The sequence below is a fragment of the Stegodyphus dumicola genome, chromosome X1, assembly GCF_044657685.1.
Source record: "Stegodyphus dumicola isolate Sdum_Otavi_A_Nest chromosome X1, ASM4465768v1".
Taxonomy (NCBI): domain Eukaryota; kingdom Metazoa; phylum Arthropoda; class Arachnida; order Araneae; family Eresidae; genus Stegodyphus; species Stegodyphus dumicola.
The window spans coordinates 78,335,946-78,363,370 of NC_140780.1; the positions used below are offsets into that span (position 1 = coordinate 78,335,946).

The window sequence follows — 27,425 nt, forward strand, 5'->3', positions numbered from 1 at the left end:
AAAGAGCATATATGAGAGTAATTAAATATTTAACTGCGAAAAAGGTTTATCTCAATATTAATTTCTCTTTCTTTATTTTTTAAGTAAGAAAAGTTAAATATTTATTGTGCCATTTGTAAAAAAATACCAACTACATCTTTAAGTGATTAAGAACGTGAAATGTGTTATGAAGTTTGTTGGATGAGCACTCTGGTATTCAGTAATGACATAAAGTAATTTCAGTAAATTTCAAATTTTTGTAAACTTTTCTTTATTTGATTTGGTTGAGATAATTATTTAAATTCTTTCAACAGGTAAGCTGATAAGGTATTTCTCTCGCCTTCTTAACATACCTTCGTGGTGTAGTGGTCAGCACGCGTATTCGAGAGATCCGAGGTTCGAGTCCCGGTGAAGGCGTTGCTAATTTTTCCCATCTCCAGCTTCGAAATATCCTAATGTCTTTACAAGCTTACAGTTAAATGTGTACTATCATTTCTTAGCATTACTCCAAATAATAAGTTAAGACTAGATGCTATAAAAATTTAAGCTACTCCCAAGTAAAGCCGGTCCTTCATTGTGATACATACGATCGTGGAACCACAAGGGAATATGTAGCCAAAGTGTTTGCAGTAATCAAGTATGATTATTCTATAGCTGTTCTTATCAGCGATAGCAAGATCAAAGCCAGGGAATAAAGTGGTATTAATTTTTAACATTTTTTTTAAACTAATCCAGGCCTTCTTTTATGTCGACCAGACACCGGCTTTAGAGATTACAAAAGGGCAGTTAATTCAGTGTTAAATTTAAGACAGCAAGCAAGGCAACTATTTTGTACACTACTTTTAGTTCGTAATACAATCTGGGGTAATAAACGTTCTGAAAATTTGACTTTTAACAGAAAACCATCTTCTTTTCTAGCGAAGGCGATAACTGTGCCAAAAATCAACATAGTTCCTATTGGTCATTAGGTTACAGAACCACTGCCAGAGTAGGAATCTAGTTAAGAGCTTTACAGTTCGGCTAACTAATGATGCCAAAAGGGGCTGTCTTTGGAGAGGTGTCTTCTCGAAGCTCTTTCTAAAGCAAATAGATTCATATTTCCATAACACATGGGGAAAGCCACGAAAACATTATATGACCAGCTTGTTCTCTGGGAACAGAACCCGAGTCGAATGATCAGTGTTCAGGGGATCTTTAGCTGTAATTTGCAACGCGTCTTTGGGTCTCTGAATTCAAGAACAGCTATTCAAGAGGCTCCAAATTTGAGTATAAGGCTGGCCATTTTTGCATATAGCTGTAATAATTTAGAAGATTCAGATGCTTGCAATCATGTTCACTAAAACACAATTTTCCTTCATTCTTGAAACCATATTGAGAGAATAAATTACTCACATCGTAATGGGAGCAATCTCTGCGCCCGTTCATAATTTCGTTTGTACCTTTTTACATCTTATAACAATACGAATGATGAAGTAGCGACGTGGTCACAGGAAAGCAAGCAAATGCACTGTGTCGTAACTGAGCATTTGAGTGAACTCAAAGTGATTTGATTTTATCTTCCGAAATTTCCTATTGCATATTAATGGTAAAAGATTTCAGAGAAGATAGGAAGAAAGCCGTTACCAGGCATCTATGAAGGTAACAATTTGACTGGTACGTAGTATGAAAACAGATATAGTACAACTGATCTATGGTACTTTTGTCTACCACATAGCTGACAGGCAGAAAGACTTGAGCAATTTCCAATATCCTACTTACCTGAAATTAAGAGTATTTTCTAGCGCAGTTGCTGATTAGCGGTATTACAGTAGAGATGAGCAAAACTGCTGTTTTATGGGATGAGATCAGAACCGTTCACTCACTGAGCTGAATCGGTTCTTTTTTAAGATTCCCCGCTCACTAGCAGCAATCTTGATGGGAAACATCGGGAACTAGGAGTGAATCAAGAAGGGTATTTATCCAAAATGAAGATAATAGATGTAATAATAGATGTATTTATACAAAATGAAGCGAAGAGCGGAACCAATCAAAAGAGCACTGGGATAAAGAACAGTTACAGAGGATGAAGCGAAGAGCGAAAAGGATTGAACAAACAGTGGGATCAGAAGAATCGGCTCAATCAAACTGCGGACTCCCTAAACTGATTTCTTTTCAGTTGTAGTTTTGATATTTCCTACATAAAAGTAACAATAAACTTCATTCTAGAATTTAAAAAAATCGTAAATTTGTGAAATGATAAAAATTAAACTAATTTTTAACATGAGATGGTCTTCACATTATTAACATGGGATGGAAACATGGGATTAACGTAGGATGGAAAGCATTTTTTTCTTCTCTTACATGGGAATCGAATTGCTCTCAGACGGTAAACTCTAAAAAAACTTTTATTTTTTTTAACTGCGTTCGCTTACTCAGTAAAGTGAATCGGTTCTTTGAATCAGTTCATGAAAGAATGGCATACCTTTATACTATAGTATATGTTGGCGGGAGAATTAGGAAATGATGTTTCTTGACTGTCATAATTTTCAGCCTATTCAGGACTGTTTATTTTTAACAGTTAAGAAATTTTTATTGTATTTTGTTTCTGCGCAGCCAGGACCAGTTTTTCGCTTATATTTTTCACTTTATCGAGTACTGTAGTAAATTTTAATAAAATGTAATTGATTTTTATTTATTTCTGTGTTCTTCGCTGCTTTTTGTTTTGTAAAACGTTAGTAAAACTGGAACAAGCAATAAATTACTAGCTAGATACTGTAATCATTAGACTGTTATACTGTTAGGTGAGATGTATTTATCAGTCCAGATATTACATTTTAATAAATGTTTTAAGTTCTTTACATAGAATGTGAAAAATAGCGGACTGTATGAGAAATTAATTTTTAACTACACACTGAGAAGGTGAAGTCTTGATTTTGTTAAAATTTGCATCTAAAATTATCTAGGCTTGTGTGCAATGGTGTCTCGTACATCAAACACACACACAACGAGCATCTCTCACAACGAAGTCTGCCGTTGTCGCAAACAATGAAGTCGCATACAAATGTCGTCATATATTCTTAACACTTTACACACAGAGCTAAATTTGTTTTACTTTATGCTTTGTCGGCGTATAAATGCAGAAAATACGTATATGTACAAACAAACTTAAAATAACAAGTAATATAATTAATACTAGTAAATATATTTCTTAATATTACAGAGCCTGAAGAGGATACTTATAATGAAAGGAAGAGAGTACTTAGGTGAGAATACTAATGGTACTTCTAATAGTGAAGAAGAGAAAAGTGTCCACGCCTACTGAAACCATGAAGAATTTCTTGTGGAAGCGGGAAGAGACTTAGGCTAAAACCAGATGGAAGTATTTCAGTCAAGCAGAGGTGAATTGAATGATAGTGCAATGAACTACTTCAAGACCGTGCTGAATAAAAGGCAGAGGCTAACATTGTTAACCAACTTCTTAATATCTGGTCCTTCATACAACCCAAAAGACAAATGTGAGAGAAGGTTAAGATCAGCTGAGCCTTTCCTCCTCCAGAGGAAGACTGAGAAAACTCAGACTAAAATGTTTTAAAATGCTGTGGGACTATGTACATTATATTTTTATAAGTAATAAATTAGTAAATTCTTAATATTCTTAACATTAGCGGTATTTTGAATGATCTCTGACATATTTTTACAATGTTTCTTTATGAACTAGCCTCGAGAACGGATTAAAATTTTCCCCATATGATATGATGGGAAACAGCCTTCCATTTAACGGAAGGTTTGCATAACGATCCCCATCCTGGAATAGATTAGGTTTGTTATGCAAGACATTTCTCTGTTAAGTTTTCTTTGTTTATGTATGGTAAAGTAAATTACCTTTACTATTTTCTGTATATTTAACATGAGGCCTAAAGCCTTAATACCATTGCGAGAAGCCACAAAATGGTATTCCGATTAATTTCGCTTGTACTTTAGGAATAAAGAACACATTACTACAATGAGACATCTATATGCAGTGAAATCTAAAGTAGTATCATTAATGTTACAAAATATTCAAAAAAAAAAAACTGTGCTCTTAAAAATATTAACCAATTCGTAAAAAATATTTTTTTGGAAATTTCTCCCAATTTTCTCCGTAAATTTAAACGCATGAAATATATATTATCCATTTAGATTGTTTTCATGCAAATGAATGCATTCATTTTTAAACTTTATTAATTTATATAGGTTTTATAGCTTTAAGATCTTGAAAGAAAATACATATGTTCACATTCCTTTCCATATTGCATATATATGTTTGACTACATTTTTACTTTGAGTTTATATTCAATATAGATAAATAGGTAGAATAAAAATTCAATATAAAAGTAATGTACTTTTAAAATGGTTAAATACCCCTAACTTGGAATCTGAGGGCTTTAGAATTCTTGATTTGTGAGTAACAATTACTCGTTCTTCACGGACAACTAACAGCTTAATTAATGAGGAAAATCAATAACCACTAAATAAATAAATGCTGATTTTAAGCATAAACTGAAGAGTAAGAGGCATTTTGAAAAGATAGTATGTATTTAAATATTATTGGTTGGAAAACCATACTGTTTCCTTACCATGGTTTTCAAATTCCGTTAATGGAACAGTATCTGAAGATGCAAAAAACCTTATTTATAAATTATACCTTGCATCAAGCCCATTCAGTCGCCGAGTGTGATGCTGGGACAAAATCTCATTGCTTCACGGTCTTACTCATCCGATCACTGGTATGTTAATCTATGAACAACTACTAAGTTTTGCCCTTAGCCTTTCAGCCTTCTTGTTCATTTCTCCTAATAATGCACAGTAATAAACTTGTTTAAAGTCCTTCATAAAGGACTGATTTCATGCTTAATTACGCTAAATGTTTAAAAAACACTTCAGAGCAATTTTGAAAATCTGGAGTTGTTAAAATGTAATTAAAATTAATAAATTAAATATTATAAATTATAAATACCTTTATGTTCGTATCTCCTTCTTCAACGAAATCAGAATTAGCAACCGTAAACAGGTGGGGTTTCAAATATTAAATATTATTAACATATCAATACTTAATTTAATAATATCAAGATTAAAATTAATGTTGTATTAAAAATAAAATAAGTTTTACAAACAGTTAATGCAAAATTTCACATTTGCAGAAAGGGAGAAATTAATACATTTAACGTGATATTTTTGTGAAAATGCAGGGAAATTTGAAAAATTAATAAAAAACCGTGATGAAAACTTCATCAGTAACAGGGAAAGACATTAATAAGAGCATTAAATGAAAGCGAACGTTTCGTGGGGGGGGGGGGGGGTAATAGAAAGACATTGGCAGTGTTGCTCTCATTACGTTCTTTGTTAATTCACGAAAATATTTTTAAAGGTGTTGAAATATTGTGAGTTAGCATATTGAAGAAAAATAAAGGCAGACATCAGGAATTTTAATAAGCAAGAAACGGAATAAAATCTCAAATTTAAATAATTTCTTTAAGTATTATTTAATTATGAAACTTTTATTTGTTTAGAACTTTAATCTCACATATATCTCGTTTACAAATAACATGCTTAATACACAGAGTGCTTTCTTTATCGGTCCTCGTCTACTCCCTCATTACAGTGGGAGACTATGGGCGTCGATGATACTCTCAACGGTACTTTTGATATGTTATTATTATTATTATTATTTTAAAGTGATAATATAACATGCTTAATACATGAGTTCAGTATTGAATCAGAATGGTTTCATATTCTGCTAATGGATACTCAGAAAGAACTACTGTGGAAAAAAAAAAGATCTAATCTTCCATAGGTACATCGTTCTCATATATAAAGTAATGTGTCGTTTTCTGTCTATTCACGTTGGAGGTAAGATAATGTTAAATATAACGAATGATATGCTATTTAAATTATATTTCTTAACATTTTAAAGGATGAAATATGCAAAATAATATCTTATAACACGGTTGAATTATTTAAATTGTTCTCAGAACATGTAAATTTGAGTGTATTTATTTACATAATTTTACATTAAGTCGACATACTCTAGCTCTTTCTTGTCTAGTTATATTCTATTGGCATATATGATATATAAATTTTAAATGATAAATAATTTAAATTAGTATTTTATAAGGCAAATAAAATCGAATAATTTTGTGTTATTTTATGATAAATAAATTAAATTAGTATTTTTATAAGACAAATAAAATCGAATAATTTTGTCTTATATGATTTGAGGTAGATCGCGGAAGCCTACACTTAGGTCTTGTCGTTAAAAATTTTAAAAATAAACTAAACTGTGAGCAATGTGTTTTCGCTACTGTTACTAATGGAAATATCTACGTTTATTTATTAATAATGCGAAAGAACGATGAAGGTTTAGGTTTCCTATCTAACAATATTTTGTATACATGCAAAGAAACAGAGCAAGCTTTTGGAAAGTGCATAGCTTTAAATAAGCAAGAATTGCTACTCACACAACTGTTAGTACATTACAGTCAGCTGCAAAATTACACTTTATTGGAAGAGATATTTTAAATTTTTTATCCTGGCATATGTTAGACCAAGATCCGAAAAAAAAAGAAGGAAAGAAAGAATGTTAATAGTAAAAATAAGTAATGCCTAATCGCCGTGCTCTACATGAAGCTATAAAAGAACTCGTAAAGAAGGTTTGCCGCAGCAGCTAATTACTTTCGAAAATACTGATATTCCATTAAAAAAGGGTTGCAGTGATGAAAGAAGCTTTTTATCGGATCATGAATGGAACCTTTAAAACTGTTCCAAGACTTTTCTTTCAACTATATATCATCCACGTTTCTGTTGGAACTAGTGAAAATGCAAACGTGCTTCCACTTGTTTATGCTCAGCAGATCAGAGGAGTGTTATACTAATTCATTCTAGTATTTGAATGTCCTTGATGCTGAACATGACCACAAGTTAAATCTTCATTTCTTTATTGGCGATTCTGAAAAAGCAGTAGTTAATTTCTCTACTCACGAGTTCAAGTCGTCGATAGTAAATATAGCTAGTCGTCGCTAGTAAATATAGGTAATCGCCGCTAGTAATTCTTTCGTTTAGGATAATGTGTCTGACACAATATTCAGGCATTTGGGCTTGCTCAAAGACATGGCGAAAATAAAAGTTTTAGTCTGAAACTTCGACATACTCTAGCTCTTTCTTGTCTAGTTATATTCCATTGGCATTTCATGAGATAAAGTCTCTTATTCTCGGCAAAGCAAATGCCGTAGCTCAGTGGTTCGAGGATAATTGTGTACATGGTAAAATCAGGCGGAATAGGAGAAATTTAACGATTAATCGAAGTTTACCTTTAGTTCTTCCAAGTTTCTGATCTATACCTGATGGAGTAAATCTTGTTATTCCAAGGACACAAAATCGTGCCGAAGCATGGCATAGACGTTTTGAAACATTTACTAGAAAATCTCATGTTGGTCTTTACACAACAGCTGATGAACTTAGAAAGGAAAAGTTACAAGTGCACCACATGGCAGAGGATATGGTTCGCTTGAGAGCTGTTTCGCAAATTCGCAAGGAATACATTGAACTAGAAAAACGCATCATCACAGTCACTCACACCCACGCACACAAAAAAGGACCTCTGTTATCCAGAATAAAGTAAAACTCTAAAAGGTCCCAAGGCATAAAAATTTCAGAAAGGAAGGTTAATACTTATTTTTATATACCTGTTCAACAAACGTACCAGATCCCAAAGCACATACAGTTACATACAAATAGCTGTGGATCTAAACTATTAAAATTAGTGGGTAGAAAAGCGTATCAGCGAGAAGGGCTTCAACTAGTCGTACAGCGAGGGTTGCTCGTTGTCATTTCGTACCCTTCTTACCTTCATGTGACCTCCATATCTTGTGCTGTCAGTAGATTAGAAGGACTAGGCTAATCTCCTTACATTTTTCGCAATAACGTTTCATCATAAACTTTTGCCTAACATTCAAAAGCATTCAAATGAGCATCAATTTACCTCTTTTAAGTGTCCGCGCAGCTCGAGAAAAATCGGAATTTCGTGCTAAGCGGATACGCTCGGATTGCTTCGGTTCTACATTGTGGAAGACTAGCTAGTTTTCACCTGTTCCGAAAGTTGCCTTACACATGCTTTTAACTATAGACAGTAAATCACAAGAAATTTTTATTTCCTCGTAATTTTTATGAGCTCGTTGAACTTTTAGTGTTATAACTTACTTCGTTTTCATGAAAGCGTTCTTCAGATATATGAAAGAATTCGAAGTAAGTTATATCGATAAAATATTTACTAGTGTAAGAAACTGAGAGGGAAGCTATTAAAAAGAATAAGTCTTCATTACGGCGCATACACAAGCAAATACGAAGCCGCTTATAACAACTCGATGATCAGCTGTCATCAATAAACAAAGACGCTCTTTTATTTTTGATTTTATTTTTAATTTTGGTTTTATTTTTTTCTATGTTCATTATATTAAGTATTTGTAAAATTTAATCAGCAACTTTGTTTTTATTATACTAAGTACCAACTTATAACTCTGAATTATATGTGGCATATGAAAGCAAGTTGTCTTTATTTATTAAATACTGCTGCTATATGGACTCTCTAATTTTTTTTAAAAAAAAGTACAGCCCTACCTTGGTGGTGGTGGCTGCTAGATTGTACTTGATCTTCCGGTGAGCAGACACTATTCTGTTTGGTATACACCTTAGGTCAGAAGCCTGCTCAGTGATGATAAATAAATAAAGTACCACGCTCTTATGATACTGATCACATGCCTACCAAATTTTTTGAGATATTCTGTTTTCAAAAGAAACCACAAAAAATTTCAGCAAGGTAGGTCCGTGTGTTTTCATTTGTACGAAAGTCAAACAATATATTCCTCATTCCAAAGTGGAATAGTATAGTTTCAAAATTTTTAATGATATCCAAGCTGGTCGAGATTTTTATAGGTATTTTAATTATTTATTTATATTTATGGCATGCAGTAAATAAAAAATTATTCATTTATCATTGCATCATCACTTTGATTCCCTTCACTATCTGATTTTCATAAATCTACCTGCCTTGGTGACCTTATCCCTAAAGCCACCACGTTTGAAAGAGAAGAATATTTCTGAGAACAAAAATAAGCATTAATACTGAATCTCATCCATCTAAAATGATCACTCTCCATCGAAGACCAAGATCTGGACCTGCAGGTGGTCATCATATAGATGGTTATAACTTTTCTTCGTACCTAACCTCGTTTGATGAAAACCACGACACTACACGGCACTGTTTGGGTTTACGTTAAATATATATTTGCATTAAGAATGTTACGTTCATGTGACCTCTGGCCGCAAATCTACATTAATATTAAGTCCATTGTTACTGTTGTAGAGAGCAGCAGGGTCTTATAAAGAAACGTAAAGACAAATAAATGAATAAAATAATGCATAATTAAGTAAAATAAATAAAGATATAATGGAAAATTAATAAATTAACCATAAATAGTTAAATAATAAATTAAAATACTGGAGCTTTTTTTTTTTTTTTTTTTTAGTTCTGACAGGAATTACGATTTGATTTAACACAAAAATTTTGAAGCACCGCGGAATTGGGCGTCAATGGGCTCCGACTGAATTTTAACCCCAATGTATACCGTAACAAGCTATAGGTTCTAGCAAGTGTGTTATGAATTTGATCATCGCCTTGATGTTAGTCGTGCAACCAAAAAAAAAAGTCACTTAGAACCCTTGTAAATACACTTGTATAAATCTCACCTTGTAAATACACTTGTATAAATCTCAGACCTCAATAGGTATAAAATATTTATTAGAACCCCTATTCTTTATTTTGCTTTTGTGCATTATTGAACATTTTAACCTACCTACCACAGCCTTTGTTCAGGATTACATTTTATTGCTCACTTTGTTATTAAACTTTGTTGCTATTTGGAACCTCTATTTCGTAGGATAAAGCATAAATTTTTCTGCAATGTTTAAAGAACGTTTTGTTAAAACACTTAATTATGTTCCATTTATAGGAATATTCATTTTTCTCTATTCTTAAAATTTAACATAACTTAATTAGCTTACCTCTTATCTGTGTGTTCAGTTGTGCATTTAAAACAATTTAAGTGTTACAGAATTTCTAAATGTATGAATAAGTTCCATAGATCATCTTCTAAACAATTTTTGCATTACTTTCCAACACGCGTGCACCTTGCCTTTACCAGCTAAAATATTCCTGTCGTAATGACTGATTTCCTTGTGCATATTGATACTCCTTTACATATTAACTTTATAAGAAGATATACATGGAATGGAAAAAAGAATGTGCATAAATGGATAAATTAGTAAACGGAGAATATTATGTTTGATAGTAAAGGAGTATTCAATTCATACATATTGTACTATTAACTTTTAACCTATACGGTTATGCTAAGCTTACTGTAAAGAAAACTTCGCTGTACCAGAACTGAAAATACCGCAGTGTTGATAAATTTTAATTTTGGCAGCGACGTCTAATTGTGCACCACATTTTAATTTTTATTTGTGAATATAGTAAATTTTGCCTTTTGTTATTTCATTCTAAATAATTAACATTCTTCATAAGCATATTTTATAAGGACACATCTTTGATTTCTTATCCGAATAAGTCGTAAAGGTTTCTGCTACTGTGGCGTCATTAGATTAAATGAACAATAAATACATTTGTAGAGATCTTTAATCGTTGAAGTTTTTAGAAGAATTTACTTAATTGCAAATTTTTACAGGACGTATCAATCAATATACGTGCTTTATTAATATCATTTTTTTTACTGTGCAGAGACATTAGATATTTATTTGGAAGCAGGCAAGATGAAAAACTAGCAACCGCCTTCGCCTGGAATAACGGCCCAGCGTGCAGAACCACTACACCACGAAGACACTCTAGGAAAGTGGGAGAAATACCTCATATACTCCCCTTTTTAAAGGGCGACTGGGGATTTTAGGGGACTCAATAGCCAAATCCTGGGTGTGGAGAGTCATCATCCACAACCCTTTTAGTTCGGGCGCCACTGTAGAGACATCAGGTTAATTGGAAAAGCCGGAGAGATGAAAAATTAGCAACCGCCTGCGGTGGGATTCGAAACATGTACTTCTGGAATACCGGCCCAGCGGGCAGCGGGAGAAATACCTTATAATTGTTGCCATCCAAAACTGTATAATGGCTTCTATAAGCTTTATAACTTTTTATTAGTCTAGCAACGATGTTACACTACCAAGAAGTTAAGGAATGATGAAAATTATTTCTGTGACGAAAATAGTGCATTTGTACTGCGGCAGCCTGGAAAACCTTAGCCAAAACATAAATTTAGAAAAAAGCATGCATAATACGTTAAAAATATGCTTCATTTTTTCTAATACTCATTTAGCCCTCACCTTTTTGTCGTTTATCTTCGTATAATTAGTTACAGTTGAGAATCAAATTCAAGTTTGTCTCCCTTTAGTTGAATATGTTAACTAATTTAACTCCGCAATTTCATTATTCCTTCTTCCTGTTTGTATCCTGCGTATAATTACAGAATTGAGATATGCGTGACTAAAAATAATGAGTGTGCCGAAAAAGATCCAATTTTTATTGGATAGTTGATATATTAACACTGACTGAATTTTAACACGAAAATCTTTTTTTTTTTTTTTTTTTTTTTTGTGTGTGTGTGTGTGTGTGTGTTTAAAATAATAATAATAATAATAAAGATGGGAGATAATGAAAAAAAGATGAAAAATCCAAAATTGCATGAGACGAGTAATTATTAAATGCTCTTTATTTACGAAGCTATGTACTTTTCATACCTTTCTAAATACGGAATCAAGCTCTTTCAAGCAATATATTCCCACGCTATATGCATGTGTACTCTTATGCCACATGTGCCTCTTCTAAAAAGCAAAACGGTTGCTTGTATTACTTCCACCGCAGTAGGTTGCGCAACCAAGCGTTGTCACTGAAACAATGAAAATAGCATAAAAGCAATGAGGCCCTGTCGCTATGACAACGGCATGGCGTTTGCCAATTCGTTGAATTCTCTTACGTATTCACCGCGCAAAAATATTTTTATATATTTTGGCAATAGATGCTTTTGGGAGCTTCCTACTAATGTTTTAGCTTTCTGCTCGAATACCTTGTTTTTCATCTTCTGATGAGCAGATAAGTCAGCTGCCATTTCTGGGCTGAATGAGACAGTAGTTTATTGCATTTTAAATCTTAAATTCTTTCTAGTTTTTTTTACGATTTTATCATACGAAATGAAAATAATATTACGTCATTTTTAACTAACGACTTATAATTTCATTGCATAAAGTTTTTTGTGGCTTAGTTTTGCTCCATTAAAGCACTTTAGATTAAAATTTAAAACTTATGGCTATATGCGAAAGGGTATTTCTGTTATGAAATTTCAGATAATATCAGTAATGACAGAATAAGAATACTTGGTATCATAGGGTCTTATTTATATTCAATTGTTTTCTGCCGAAAGGTGTTAAGGTTGTGACCTTGGGTATAAAACTTTTAAGTACACGAAAAGAATTTTGTTGCACAAATAATCAAAGGATGAAACTTTCTATATGCTAAAGTGCAAGTACACATACACAATTTAGCAGTCAAAATTGCTTGAATAGACATAGAATTTTAAACAAAATCAAAACTAGATATCCAGTCTGACTGTAATATTAATTACACGTATGAAGTTATGAAAGTTAGACTTGCAACAAATATTTTTTTTAAAGTACAAAAGAATAAGATAATCTAGACAGAAATGTATGAATGAAATAGCTTTATACACATTATTTGGAATAATTTTATAAATTCGAATGCATTAACAATGCAGTGCAAAACTTCGAATTAGAAAATTTTAAAAACGCACAAAAGCCGAGAAGGAAAACAAAATAATTTTCAAATGTACAGCAACACACAGTCTACATCAGGCAATGTTCTGCGTTTTTTGTGAACGATGGAACTTTTGAAAATATTTTTCTTTTAGCCTTTTTCTGGGATACTCACATTATAGCTTCTGTGGAAGGCAAAGAAAAGAGGGTAAAGAGGATTGGTGCCTAAAATTTCACCAGATTTCTTCCGGTTTAATTTCTAACCACACTCCGTGGTTCTTTCTTAGCTGTCCAATAGGAAATATAACTGCCAGTTTCACTTGCATGGAAACCAAAGCAAGTAGAACTACCAGTATTCAGCGGTTTTAACTACACGGCCGTTGATGGAAGAAGATAAAATGAATAATAGATATGTAATGTAAATGGGAGGAGAAAATAAATAGAAGGAAAGTTTCATTCTATTAGTAACGGTATAAGGTATTTCTCCCACTTCTCTAGCGTGCCTTCGTGGTCTAACGGTAGCACGCTGGGCCGGTATTCCAGAGGTCCGTGGTTCGATTCCCGGCGAAGGTGGTTGCATATTTTTCATCTTTTCTGCTTCCAATTAACCTAATGACTCTACAACGTAACGTAAATCTAGTCATGAAGAAGTTATGACTAGTCACCTATTCGGAAAAGACGAACAGACTCACCTATTTAGACAAGAAGAATAATCGGAGACTGTCAGAAGACGAGCGCACTTAAAGAAAATTTCCTTACTCAAAACTAAATAAAATTTAGAATACGTAATGATTAAAAACGTACATGAGAGAAGAGATTCTTATTATTTTAAAACAGTTATATATATATACAATATTGTTTTATATATAATCGATATACAATATTTCTAATATTCATGCATCTCCATCTTTCAGGGACCTTTATTGACCTTTTAAGAATCATTTATTGCAAATTCAACATTTAAACTTTCCTGTAAAATTTCATTAATGTAAAATTAACTTGAATTCAGGTTTACGTATTAGACTGCTTTTTTCAGCTAAAATATGGATAGTTAGATTGTTAAGTTTTTAATTATTTAATTATCTACCTGTAGAACAAATCTGGTTTAAACTTTATTCAATCAAATATTTTTAAAAAGCAAAAGTTTGAGAGCGTTATTTACTACAAATCTCATTCAGCTCGTCTTAATCATTTGTATCATAAAAAAGATTAATGCTAGCCATTATGGAAATGTATCATCAATTACTTGACATTTGGCACCTAGTGAAAGCTAGAGTTTAGTATTACAATAGTATTACAAAAACTAATAATCATAACAATAATTAATAAGTAAATAAATAAATAAAGTAAGCAACATAAATATGCTCTTCCAATTGAACACTTTTGAATACCCCTCTTTGGCGCAGAGATAAAATCCATTTCAGTTCTTTAGCCAGCCATGAGGTGTGACAAAAAGGCAGTACAAAACTATCGCCATCTGTCATCTTTTTTAGAATAGGGAAGCAATTCATATGCAGTATAGAAGTGAGAAAATGCGTAAAATAGGTATAACGTTCTCTTGGGTTTATCTGACAGCTGGACAGGTTTTGTTAGGCAATTAATGTATGCTGTGTAATCGTTGGTACAGAGGCACGCGAGACTTTTAATGGGAACTCTTAGCTGCAAATTCCAGCGGTTATCTCAAACTCAGAGCAGCTGCCAGAATATTGATAATTTTTATAATTAATATCCGTCAATAAGTGTATAGTAATTTTTGTAAATGTAGTGGGTTAATGTTTTGTCGTATTGCTTTCTAGTAGCCTATTACTTTCTGCTAACTTATTGCACTCCGTAAATATGATACTAATTACCAGAAAGAAATAAAATTGTTGCTTAAATAATTTGGTGCTACAAAGACTTAGGTTTGAAAATCTCCAAAAGAAATTTAAGATTATGATTTTTTTTAAAGACGCATAAATATTTCGGGGCAAAAGCTAAATGTAATTTAAAGAATTCATTCAGAAATAATCATACTATACTTTTCACAAAATAAATTTAGCGACTGGGGAAATAGCGTGTGTGTGATTATGGCAAAGCCTCGAGGGCTATCTGCCTAAGGGGAGGGATGCCTTCGTGGAGGACTTTCTAAGTGAAACTGGCTCGTATACACGTTACACATGGGGAAAACCACGAAAACGCCCATGCAGCCAGCCCGTTCGCTGGGGAAATAGATTAAAATGTGTAGTCAAAAAGAAAGTTTTGTTGGAAAACTATAATGGTTTGGATATTTAGTAATTTATTACTGTGGTGGCCAACTAATAGATCACATCGCGATCATAAGTGAGGAAAAAATCGCATCCTGCGATGGTTGGCAGTGTTAAGTAATAACATTGTTACTTACTGTTGACTTCCCAATTCATGTAAATTTTCTTTTCTTCTGATAGCTTGCAATACGCAAATACAAATACAGGTTTCTGAAAACATGCAGATGAAAATTGATTTCGGTAAATTTATTGTTTCGCGTTAGCACATCGTTCTCTTTAACACAGATTGTATTTTAATAGCAAAAATTATTTGAGCAAAGAAGAAAAAATGTATTCAGCTACTCTGACTTACACTGCATATTCACTCGTTTACCGTATACGTTCGTAAACTCTCTACTTGTTTACTTTGTACGTTCATTAAATTAAAAATCCTTGGAGCATCGTGGTTCAATACTGACTGAGGGGGAAAGGAAAAAGTCTTTCCACATGAACATAATAGACGCTATTATCCACATGGCTCCTTCCTTTCATTTTGAAAGTAATATTTTATCCATAATGAAGAAAATTTGGGAAAATGTTAGCATAACTTTGTATTTTGTTTGAATATCATTTTATAATTTAAGAAGCAAAGTTAAAATATGTAACGATATAAAGTATAGTGAAAAATAATATTTATAATATGAAAACTTTGTTGTCATATTTATACCACAAGCTTAAATTTACATCATTTGGCATTTATGCTATTAACTGAAAATTCGAATGTTAATCAATTTAAGAAGGAGGAAATAACAGAATTACGAGGGCCATCCAGGAAGTAGATTACGTTTCCGTCTGTGTCCGCTAGGGGCGGGGCTAGCGCGGCCATCTTGGGGTCAGAGCGTTGCGCAGCTCAGTCTGCATCTAGCCGTGCTAGTGAGAGGTTCGTGCTGTGCTCCGTTCAGATACTGTGACGGTTTGAAATGTCTGCGTTAATTGAAAATCCCGCGAGCTGCGAGGTGCGCTCAGTAATAAGGTTTCTGACTGCAAAAAACTGTAAACCGATAGAAATCTATCGGCAGCTTCGTGAAGTGTATGGGGACAACATTATCACTGAAGGTGGAGTGCGTCAGTGGGTCATAAGATTTCAAAATGGCCGAACCAATGTTCACGACGAAGATCGAAGTGGGAGACCCAGCATAGTGACCGCCGAACTTCTCGAAAAAGTCGATGCTAAAGTCCGTGAAAATCGAAATTTCACAATAACGGAACTTTCTTTGAGTTTTCCACAAATTTCGCGAAGTTTGTTGCACGAAATCATCAGCGAAAAGCTTGGTTACCACAAGTTTTGTGCAAGATGGGTTCCAAAAATCTTGACAGAGGACCACAAAAATCAGCGAATGGCTGCAGCGTTGAACTTTTTGGACGCTTACCATAAGGATGGTGACTCTTTACTCGATCGCATCGTTACTGGTGACGAAACATGGGTGAAACATGTGAACTGTGAAACGAAATTGCAATCAATGCGTTTTGATGACGACGCACAGCTGCAAGAAGAGGTAACGAAGTGGTTGAAGGCGCAGGCGGCCGAATTTTTCGACGAAGGAATTTCCAAGCTCGTACATCGCTACGATAAATGCCTTAATTTGTATGGTGACTATGTAGAAAAGTAGTATTTGAGTGTGGCTTTCATCTGTATATAATAAAATTTGTTTCCTATACTTTGTTTATTTTTTTATTCCAAAACGTAATCTACTTTCTGGATAGCCCTCGTAGTTTTCTATGATAATAAATACATTAACCTAAAGTTGTACACTCTTTCAGTCATAAATGAGACTGAGTCATTCATTATAAATGATGCTGAGCCATTCATTATGAATGAAGCTGAATAGAGAAGAAATATACTTTTGTAACAGGGCAAGATGTTACGTTTCTACTATGCACATAACAAGAGAGAATTATTTATAAATTGTTATTAATATTTTATTTTCAAAAATAATTTGAAAAATGCAAGCGTTTAAGAAAGTTCATTTTATTTCTTGCATTTTTTTTTTGTTTTCTCATAAAGTTCTCTTCCTCTTTAGGTGCAATTACTCACGGTATCAGATTTAATACACGGACTACATATCAGAATTAATCTGGATATTTTAAAGGCATTTTAAGACGACTCATGATATTCTGTATTACTGAATAAGAAAAAATATTTAATGAATTTTAATTTCAGTTCATTTGCAGCCGTTTTTATAGAAAATAATCTTAATATTTTAATATAAATATTATTGGAATTTTTGCTGATTAACATAGATTAAATTAAAATTAATTAGTTGAATAATTTATTAAATTTCGCTTTTGAATTTTATTAATGTACACTTACAAATGTAAGTTTATCAAATTTCTTTCATGATACAATCACTGTGTGTTATCAGTTCATCATGATTCTTCGTGATTAGCTCTTATTTTACAAAGCATTCAAACAGAACATTAAAACTATTTTTGGGAAAAGGGGGTAAACAATGTGTACTTTACAAACAACTGTTTGATAGTTTCCTTCCTTTTTATTATAATTATCAAAAAATTGTTAAACATTAGTCCATAACTTATATTGCGTCGCCTTTTCATAGAAATACCTTTAGATTTATGAAAATATGTCTTGAACAAGTCTGTCTTACATAGAAAGCTTCCTAATACAAAGTAAAATTGTAAACTAAGAGTTATTTAGAAATTTTAAATGATAGCCTGGGAGCTTCTAAACTAAGACGCACCTTAGAGGGTTTGAATTAGTGAATATTTTAAACATTAGTTGGGAGAAAATTAGAAAAGAAAAAAATCCTAAAACATCTTGCAGTTTGCCTTCCTTCTCTATTTAGGAAAGTGAGTTTATTTCCCAACTTTGTAAAAAGAGCATTCTTACTTCTGCAAATGCGCATTTTTTTTCCTAATCCCAGAAAATTTATTTTTTGTTGTGATACAAATTTTAAATGCCATCACCATGCAGTGAGAATTTAGACTAAATATGACATTTAAACATAAGTAGAAAAATTAAATTTTACGATTTACTTCTCTTATTTTCTGAAGTTGCCATAATTGTAATCTTTTTGTCCCAAGCATTCAGATTTTATAACTAAAATTTCTGCTTCTAAATTTAATATTTCCAATTTAATTTCAAATTCATTACCTGGATAAAAAGTCAATTTCGACTTGAAATTGACATTTTATCCAGGTAATGAATTTGGATTTGCACTCAAATTAGATTTCACGGTACTTCAAACAATCTGTCTGATTTATATACTAATATTATTGTATTTTCCCCCGCTTTTCGTATGATCCTTCCGCGCATTCCCTCTATGTTTTATAACGAAATTCATGCATACACATTCCGAAGGTCAGTATGCATTTTCGAGCAGTTCTTCAAGTTTCAGTGTTTCTTTCCGAATGTGATAAGGACTGCTTTTCAGCAAAGCATACGTGATATTATTTTTTTATATCTGAATGATGATATGCAAATCTAAGTTCGAACTATCTTAGGAATTCTTTCCTAATAGCCCCAGCGTCCGTTTTTTGAATTTACGCTTGTCTGCTTTACTTTTCTTCCGTTGAAATTAAAATATTCCTTGGCCATTTCACAGCAATAAGTGAAATTGCTCTCTTAATATCGTGATATACAATACTTTTTGAAAAAGGATCTTAGTGTACATTATAGCAAGTTGCAATTGCAATAGATGTAAACAAAGTTATCTGCTTTATTAGACATGAAAAAACTAATGATATTTATTTTAATATAAATCTAAGAAATGAAAAGACTTTTAAATTGCAAGTTTTATTTTTCGTTTCGAGAGTATATAACGAGAGATTTTCGGATTGTAAGACAGAGCGAGTTTCTGCCTGACGGGACCACATTACTAGGTTAGCTAGCTCAGGTAAGACTGTATTCTTCGGCTTGCTTTATAGTTGCCTATGTTTAAATGTTTAGAGGTTGGGTCAACTTCGCGTTAAATTTAATTGTAGGGTCTCTGACTTCTAACTCATTTAAATTTAAATTACCTTTGACAGTTACTTTAAGTTACATCGCCGAAAGTTGCTTGTTGATTTCTAAGTACGAGTCGTACATTTATGTTTCAGTTCTGATTTAAGGGAAAGGTTTGTTAAATCTTCGTAAAATTTTGTAGTTCTGTTACGACACAGCGATAATTAGCTTCTCAGTTAGGAGTTTGATAATAGTTTATGTTACCAAAACAAGTCAAACTTTATACTCTGATTCCATTCAAGTTCTTTATTTAGCTTAAAATATATCTCTATTCAAAGTTAATACTATGTTAGAAATTTTAAAATATTCGCTATTCCAGGAAAGAATATTTTTAATAAGAACTTTTGCACCTTTGCTTTTCAGCTATACGTACTTTTGAGAAAATCAATGTACTCTTATCGGACAATGGATAGGACAGATTAACAATGACATTTCTTCCTCCCCCTTTTTTTTTAATTTTTCCAAATAGACGAAAAGCCACATAGTCTTTGATTTAACTCTGTATTAGTAAATATTTTCTCTGTCAAAATTCCTCCGTATGACGAGCTATAAACATAAAACATTCTGCATTAAAGATAAAGTGAACATCATTCCTAAAATTAAGAATGGATATAGCTAAGTTGATATCTGCCAGAAATAAAGTTTATTCCAGTCTGCAGTCGATATCGTGTGGACAAATCGTTGTTCAATAATTTCTATTCATGTGGAAAATTTGCGTCCGAGAAAAAATTTTAGAAAGGCTGAGCATAAAGGTGTTGATGAAGGACTATTGACGTGACTCACCATTCAAACAAACCGCATTTTTTCAGCATCTGGTTAAATGCTTGAGATAAAAACTAATGAATTTCTTTAATATTTTATACAGACTGCATTTTTGTGCCCAAATTACTGCTTGAATGGATTCAAGAAACGGAATAACGCTTTTACGGAAAAATTTTCTCAGAATCCAAGAATATTTCAAAACTTAATATCGAATATAAATATCTTATTGCTAGAAAGAATTTCCAACACTGTTGAAGTTGGGCTGTAAGATAATTCCAAGCTAAATGTTAAAGACCAAATTTAAAATTTAAAGACTGGAGGAATAATGTCAAAAGTGCTAATGAATGCTTTTTTGTAATGATCACGCGAATAGCATTGAGCGTTGTAGGCTTTTGGTAACTGGAAAATCTGAAATGCCAGGAACCTTAAAAATTACGAAAATTCTTCTTGTTCCCTAAACCCAAATGGGATGAAATTAAAATGCGTGGATGAAATCGGAATTGTTCGAAAAATAGCCGTAAAGTGGAATGAAGAACTTCAAGCCCAAAAGCAAAAAGAATAACTCTTATTTGACAACCGCACAGTAATCACAGATATAAAAAAAAAACTTAAGCAACCGAATGCTATTTCTATCCTGCAACTCAAGGACCAAAGCGTGATCAGAAACTTTAAGTATCATAACAGAACGTAACATAATTGAAGATTTTGGAAAACATGACAAACATGCAGATAATAAATTTTATTGCTTGATACAATGCTAATGCTAAAGTTTTGGTGACTTTTTACAGAAGCAACCATCTGAAAATTTGCAGCAGGCTGGTCTAACAAAGAGTGTTAAAAGCGAAGAAGACGAAGATGACGAAAAAAAAAAAGGACTTGCCTTTCGCTCAATGGCTTGAAAATAAGTAGTATTTCAATATTTTAAGAATGTGACATGGAGCATTTTCAAACATGTGATGATGTTTATTGTTACAGGCGAAAGCCTGAGGAATAAAAGTATTGTGACAGAAATTTAAATGAAAAATGCGAACGTCAAAGATTCTCTTCTTGAAAATGTTGAAGAAACGCAGCCCACGGAAAGTGAACACTCTACCGCAGCAGATTCTACACTTGCGATGCATGTTATAATTAAATTTTATTCGCATTAACCGAAGGTGATGGAATAGAACCGAAAGTCACGGAGTCTTAAATTTTTGAATAAAGATATAGATAAAATTTTCTCGCAATCTGCATCACGTCAGCAGAAAACTACTGTTTATTTTATATTCAGACACTAAGTAAAAGTTACAGGTAAATTCGTTATTTTTAGTTAGTAATTTTTAATGTTTTTACATTTTGATAGACAAAATGATTATTCATAATCATAAATCTGTCTTTTGGGGGAAGATATGTAATTCGAGGGACGAGTCTAAAGCATGACCTTTATGCAAAATTTTTAACGTATGGATAAATGTATTAGATTATGGAAAAACTTACTAAGGCTACCTGTTTATGGAAAGGAAGACTTTCTAGGAGAAACTAACTAGTATTTACTTTACTCAAGGGTAAAATCCTCGGAGGAAACTAAAGATCTTTCTCCGTGAATAATTTAGGTTAAACAGTTAATGTTCAGCAATGTTGTCCGCTCGGAAGCTGGTGGGCATTTAAGGTTATAAGGTATTTCTCCCGCCTTCTTAGCATGCCTTCGTGGTGTTGTGGTCAGCACGCTCGACGCGTATTCGAGAGGTCCGTGATTCGTGTCCCGGTGAGGGCATTGCTCATTTTTCACATCTCCTGCTTTGCAATAACCTAATGTCTCTACAGTGGCGCCCGAACTAAAAGGGGGTGAATGATGATTCTCCACAACCAGGATCTGGCGACCGAGTCCCCTAAGCCCCAGTCACCCTTTAAAAGGAGAGTATATAAGGTATTTCTCCCGTCTTCTTAGCATGCCTTCGAGTTGTAGTGGTCAGCACACTCGGCGCGATTTCGAGAGGTCGGTGGTTCGAGTCCCGGGGAGGGCACTGCTCATTTTTCATCTCTCATGCTTCAAAAAATACCTAATATCTCTACAATGGCGCCCGAACTAAAAGGTGGTGAATGATGATTCTGCACTACCAGGATTTGGCGATTGGGTCCCCTAAAACCCCAGTCGCCCTTTAAAACGGGGAGTATATAAGGTATTTCTTCTGCCTTCTTAGCGTACCTTCGTGGTGCAGTGGTCAGCAGTCCGTGGTTAGAGTCTTGGCGAGGGCATTGCTCATTTTTCATCTCTCGCGCTTTTTAAAAATACCTAATATCTCTACAAGGTATGATGAAACTTTTAAGTGCGGAAAATGATTTAAATAGCTGTATGTAATAATAACTGCACTAATACTTCATGTGATATTTTTAATTAAAGTGAATACTCAATTATTTGAATAGACGTGACAATGCTTATGAGTTTATTTATATGTGTGCAGGTATTAATCACTTATCTTTACACCTTTTTGTGCGATAATTCATTTCTGTGATCAACTCCTAGTGAACCAAACATTCAATCACTTTAAGTTCACTTTAGCAAGATTTACAAAAATAAGATTTCGCACAAAAATAAATTCTGGATAATTTAGTGCCATATGACACAGAGAGTTACATGAGAAAGGAAACATCTTATGTAATTTTCAGGAAAAGAAGTAGCATTAGTTCTTGATCTTTGATGCAAGAATTTCATATTGGTGAGAAATAGACACAAAACATCGCGAATTAAGTCTGTTCGCTAAAGTCATTCCGCTGACCTCGGCTGCAGAAAAGAAAGCACTTTTCGCAACTGCTTGTTACTGCGATTGCTTTGTTGCAAAAATAAATTTTTTAGAAACTTTTTATAAAACATTTAGTTGTTGGTTAATTTTTCCAAGCACTTTTTAGTTACAAAATAAACAAATAAATAAATAATATACATTCCATTTAGTCCTTTTTGTTTACTTTCTAAAAATTATCTCATTTTTAATTGCATCAGATTACAAAGGTCATTTTCTAAGTTCATAAATTTGACCTGAGATACTGGTATATAAACCCTTCTAGAAACTTGCTTGAAGCCTGTGAAGAAAAAAAAATATCCCTTTCAGAAACTCACAAGATAGATCTCTGAATGCTACTTAGAAAATGTAGATCTTCGTTAATTTTATTTCGAATATTATTCGAACATTTTTTTAACTAATTTATTGCTCGACTGTGCTACTTGTTCCTTTGAAAGCTTGGCTCATATTAACAAGTACTTGTGACAAAAGTAAAGTTATGGGAATAAAGGTTGAAACAAATGTTAAAGAATCTTCGAAATATATACTTACAACCACTTTGATAAATAATTCACATTAAACATTTACACTTAAAACCAGCTTTACTATTTTAGAAATATAAAGCAAAATAGCATTCATTTATTCTAGCAAGTCTCTTTTATTCTATAAAATTTAAAGATGGTTCATTAATTGCTGTTTATAACGCTTTTAAGTAAAATTTTACTAAATTAATGCTTACACAAACAATTCAAGATTTATTTGTTTAACAATATAAGATTTATTTTATTTCTAATAGCATTAAATACAGATTCTAATTTTTTAATCGGAAAATATCCGTTACACTTTATGAAGAAACGGGGTTCTCTCCGTATGTATCGGGAAAATCTTTAATGTTTAATTTTTTTCTCAAAAAAAAAAAAAAAAAAAAAAAAAAAAAAAAAAACACTAAAACTCCTATACTTTATTCATTTGAATTTTGACTTGAAATTTATTAGTTTGACTAAACTTCTTTATTACCTTAAAACAACAGTTATTCAAGCATTTATTTTTGGTTTCCGTTAATTAAATAAACACGTGCAGTTGCGCATTTTTAATGACTGCTTTATCAATATCTGCAGACATCAGTGAGCAAGAAAGGTGTTGATACTGTGGTACTTTTTTTATTGTAGAATAATGAACAAATGTACATACAAGCAAAATAAATTTCTCTGCACAATTAAGAGCGTAAATGAGATGCTTTTACAATTTGATCATTGTAAATGTAACTTTACGCGCAAGAGGTACAACTGAAACAGAAAAATTTTCACAATTCATTCGTTGTTTATATACCTATAATAATATTTAAAAAAAAATACGTTTTAGGTGAGTTAAACTGCTTTTTTTTTTTCATATCCTTCGTATCCTTGTCACAACTACACATCAAAAATATCGTTATCGAAATTATTTAAAATAAATTTTACCAGCATCCGAATATATTGTTGCATCTATGATATTATGATACGAATATATTGTTGCATCTATGATATTATGATACGAATATATTGTTGCATCTATGATATTATGATACGAATATATTGTTGCATCTATGGATATTATATTTTATATTTCAGTTTGTTTGATTATTTTAACGGAATTTAGGAGATTATTGATTATTAGTGGAACACATTTTGTTGTATTAATCAACCGACGCAATTCTCTCTAATGGACATTCGGGCCCACCAGCGGCCGAGCGGTAAAGTCGCTGAACACTGGTAGTTCGGTCCGAAGTTCGAATCCCGCTAACGGGCTGGCTGCATGGGCGTTTTCGTGGTTTTCCCCATGTGTAACGTGTATACGAGCCAGTTTTCCTTAGAAAGTCCTCCACGAAGGCATCCGTCCTCTTAGGCAGATAGCCCTCGACGCTTTGCCATAATCACACACACACACATACCAGAATTAGCTAATGGACATTCATTAATATGTTTTAATTCCGCCCTTTTATTACGGAGCGATTCCGTCTTAATATTTTAATTGATTTTTAATCCCGGCAATAGAAGACACCCGTTACTTTATAAAACGCAAGTTTTTCTATTAGAATCATGTGGTCATTAGATGGTTTTCCTTAAACTGTTGTTAACTGAAACTTTAACAAACAACTGAACAAACTGAAACAATAGTTCGACCATTTACTACGTAAAGAATTAAAGAATTTTTTTTCATCTGTTCTTGCAGTCTGTCAGTCAGCTCATCCAAATAACAGCTCAGAGTTGATTCTCAGTAATCTCTCAAAATTTCTATGCACTCAAAACATATAATGAATCTGACGCACAATAGCGGATTGCTTCTAAAACTCAAAAAATTCAACTTTTCCTTCTTTATTAGGAAATTTTAAATTATTTCAATTATTAATATTATTTGCAACGAAATTTAGCGATATTAATTGCTTATCCGGAAGCTAAAACTTATTTCAAGAAAACCTGAAACGTACTCGAAATGCCCGACTGAACTAAAGCTGAAATCTTCTAAAAAGATCCTATACCTTCTGCTGATACAAAACTGGAAATAACAGCACAGGGCATTTTTCATTTCAAAATGGCTTGCTATTCTACATCACATACATACATGTAATTTTCAAAATAGTTTTCATGCCCCTTGATTTTAAATTTCGTTTAATGTAAAACAATACACAAATAGCTTTAAGTGGAACATAAATACAGTTCTGCCCTTCGTATCCACTGATTCAATATCATCAATTTAACACAGCTAAGATTTATTTTTTTTTTTAATTTAAAAGAAGGAATAAGATTAATAATAGTTTTAAAGATTGCCGCAGTTTCATATAACCGGAGAAGCGTTCGAACATATTATCTGCGGCAAGAAAGGGTATTGCTTAATATTACAAGTTTATCTTTTTAAAATGGGTACATTTTTAGTTAAAACTGATTTTAAAAATTAAATGAAAAATGAAAAATAAGCAGTTAAATTTAAAGCTGTTTTTTTACTTAAATGAAATAATGTTTTGAAGTTCGAATGAAGATTGGCTTAAATATTATGAAATACAATTTAATGCCATGAAATTTATCAAATCTGAAAATTCCTTTCTTCAGGCTTAAAAAACTTTGTAAAGAAAAACTGGAAACATGAATTTACTATTGATCCTATGAGAGCAAGACAGAAAAGCCTTTATAAATACGGAAAACATACGTTATTAAAACGCTTGAAAGGGTACTATTTGACCCTAAGGTACTAAATGTAATTCCAAACTCTAAAGTTAACAACTAGCGCAATTTTCACTTCGTATTGACTTGATAGTACAAACTAACTTTGCATTGACTTCATCTAGAAAGTTAACCTTTTCAATTGAAGTAATAAGCATAGGAATATTGACAATTATTAATACTCATCTGCCATGCAGTTCTTGCACGTATATCCTGAGACGTTGCTGATATATATAATAAAGGTGTAAAGGAATGTGCATAACAAATATAATAATAATAGCAGTAATATTAATATAAAAGAGTTTTAAGTGAAGGTATATAAATCATTATATTTTCAAAACAATATCTGTAATTGTTTTTTTGTGTTAGTTCGAGCTACAATAAACAAATGAAAAAACAAATAGGTCTGCAGGGGTGAAACAGGTAACCAAACGCTTAAATGCTACATTCTACATGCTTTGCAAATAATGCTTAGAATGAAGTCAATCAAATGTAAACGAATGAGGTATCTTGCATAACAATTATTTCCCCGCTTCGCTGTGTTAAACTTATAACGTGATAAAACAACATATTTATAACTTACAAGAGCAATTTCATTCAGATTTTATATTGAATGATTTAAAGATAAGAAATAAAAATAAAATTTTCTAATACCTTACCTCAGTTCTTCGACTGAGTGGACTACAAAATACAGCCAGTAAAGTGGCTACAATGAGCACGAACTCTGTCAGCCAGGGGATCATAGCTGCCCTGGCCGATCACGAAATCATGTTTTGACTCCGTAAGTAAGTAACAGCAGGTCGGCTTTACTTTTAACCTAAACCGCGAAACTCTATATAATGACGCTGGAAGGTTTCCATGACAACGTATGATGGTCATTGTTTGGTGACGTCACAACCCATTTGTGTCACTTGCTGCGAGTTGACACGCCACGACGAGCATGTGATTTATGCCTTCGGGACAGACAGTGCACGACTGTTGCACAACCTTGACCTTTGCCCCATACACACCTCCATCTCAGAATAACACACACTCCCTCGGTCTCTTAACTCCCCATATGCTTTTATGTATATGAATAGGAATGTCTTTATAAAAATGTCTTTATACACATGATATCGTATTATACTTACCAGAAAATATGCACGTTCAGAAAATATGCAATTTCCTGGAAACATACCGGAAGCTATTTAATTGTAGCTTTTAAAACTGATGCACTGCACTCAAAACTTGAAACATTCAAAAGATAATTAATGAACATTTCGATGAAATAACCATATAACCCCTTTTAGGGGCATGAAAATAAAACGGCAGTTTTAAGATGAAATACGTGATAATATTAATACGCTAAAAACATTGGTTGAGAGGTGGAAAAATAAACCTCTAGCGGAGTTATCAGACGCTAGAAGTAAAGAATTATCATTTATAATATTTACCTCATCTAAGAAAACAGCTTTTAATATATCTAAAATTTTGCAAAACATTCAAGCGAGAAATGCTAAACTCTAATCTGTCATACAATTTATACTATACTAATGGTATTTTATGATTACCCACTATGCTAATTATTTTATTTTTCTTCTCTCACCTGTATACAAATTTAGATGAAAATATTTCTGGCTAGTTTTTATACTGCATTTAATTT

At 32.7% G+C, this 27,425-nt stretch overlaps 1 protein-coding gene across 1 annotated transcript in view; it reads right to left on the bottom strand.

The window, feature by feature from the left end:
* Positions 1 to 26,611, bottom strand: part of LOC118196476 (uncharacterized) — an 85,821-nt gene extending 59,210 nt beyond the window's left edge. Inside the window, exon 1 of the mRNA XM_035367940.2 lies at positions 26,443 to 26,611. Within this exon, the coding sequence (XP_035223831.1) occupies positions 26,443 to 26,526 (84 nt within the window). The 5' untranslated portion in view covers positions 26,527 to 26,611. The remainder of the gene's footprint in view (positions 1 to 26,442) is intronic.
* Positions 26,612 to 27,425: the final 814 nt, after the last annotated feature.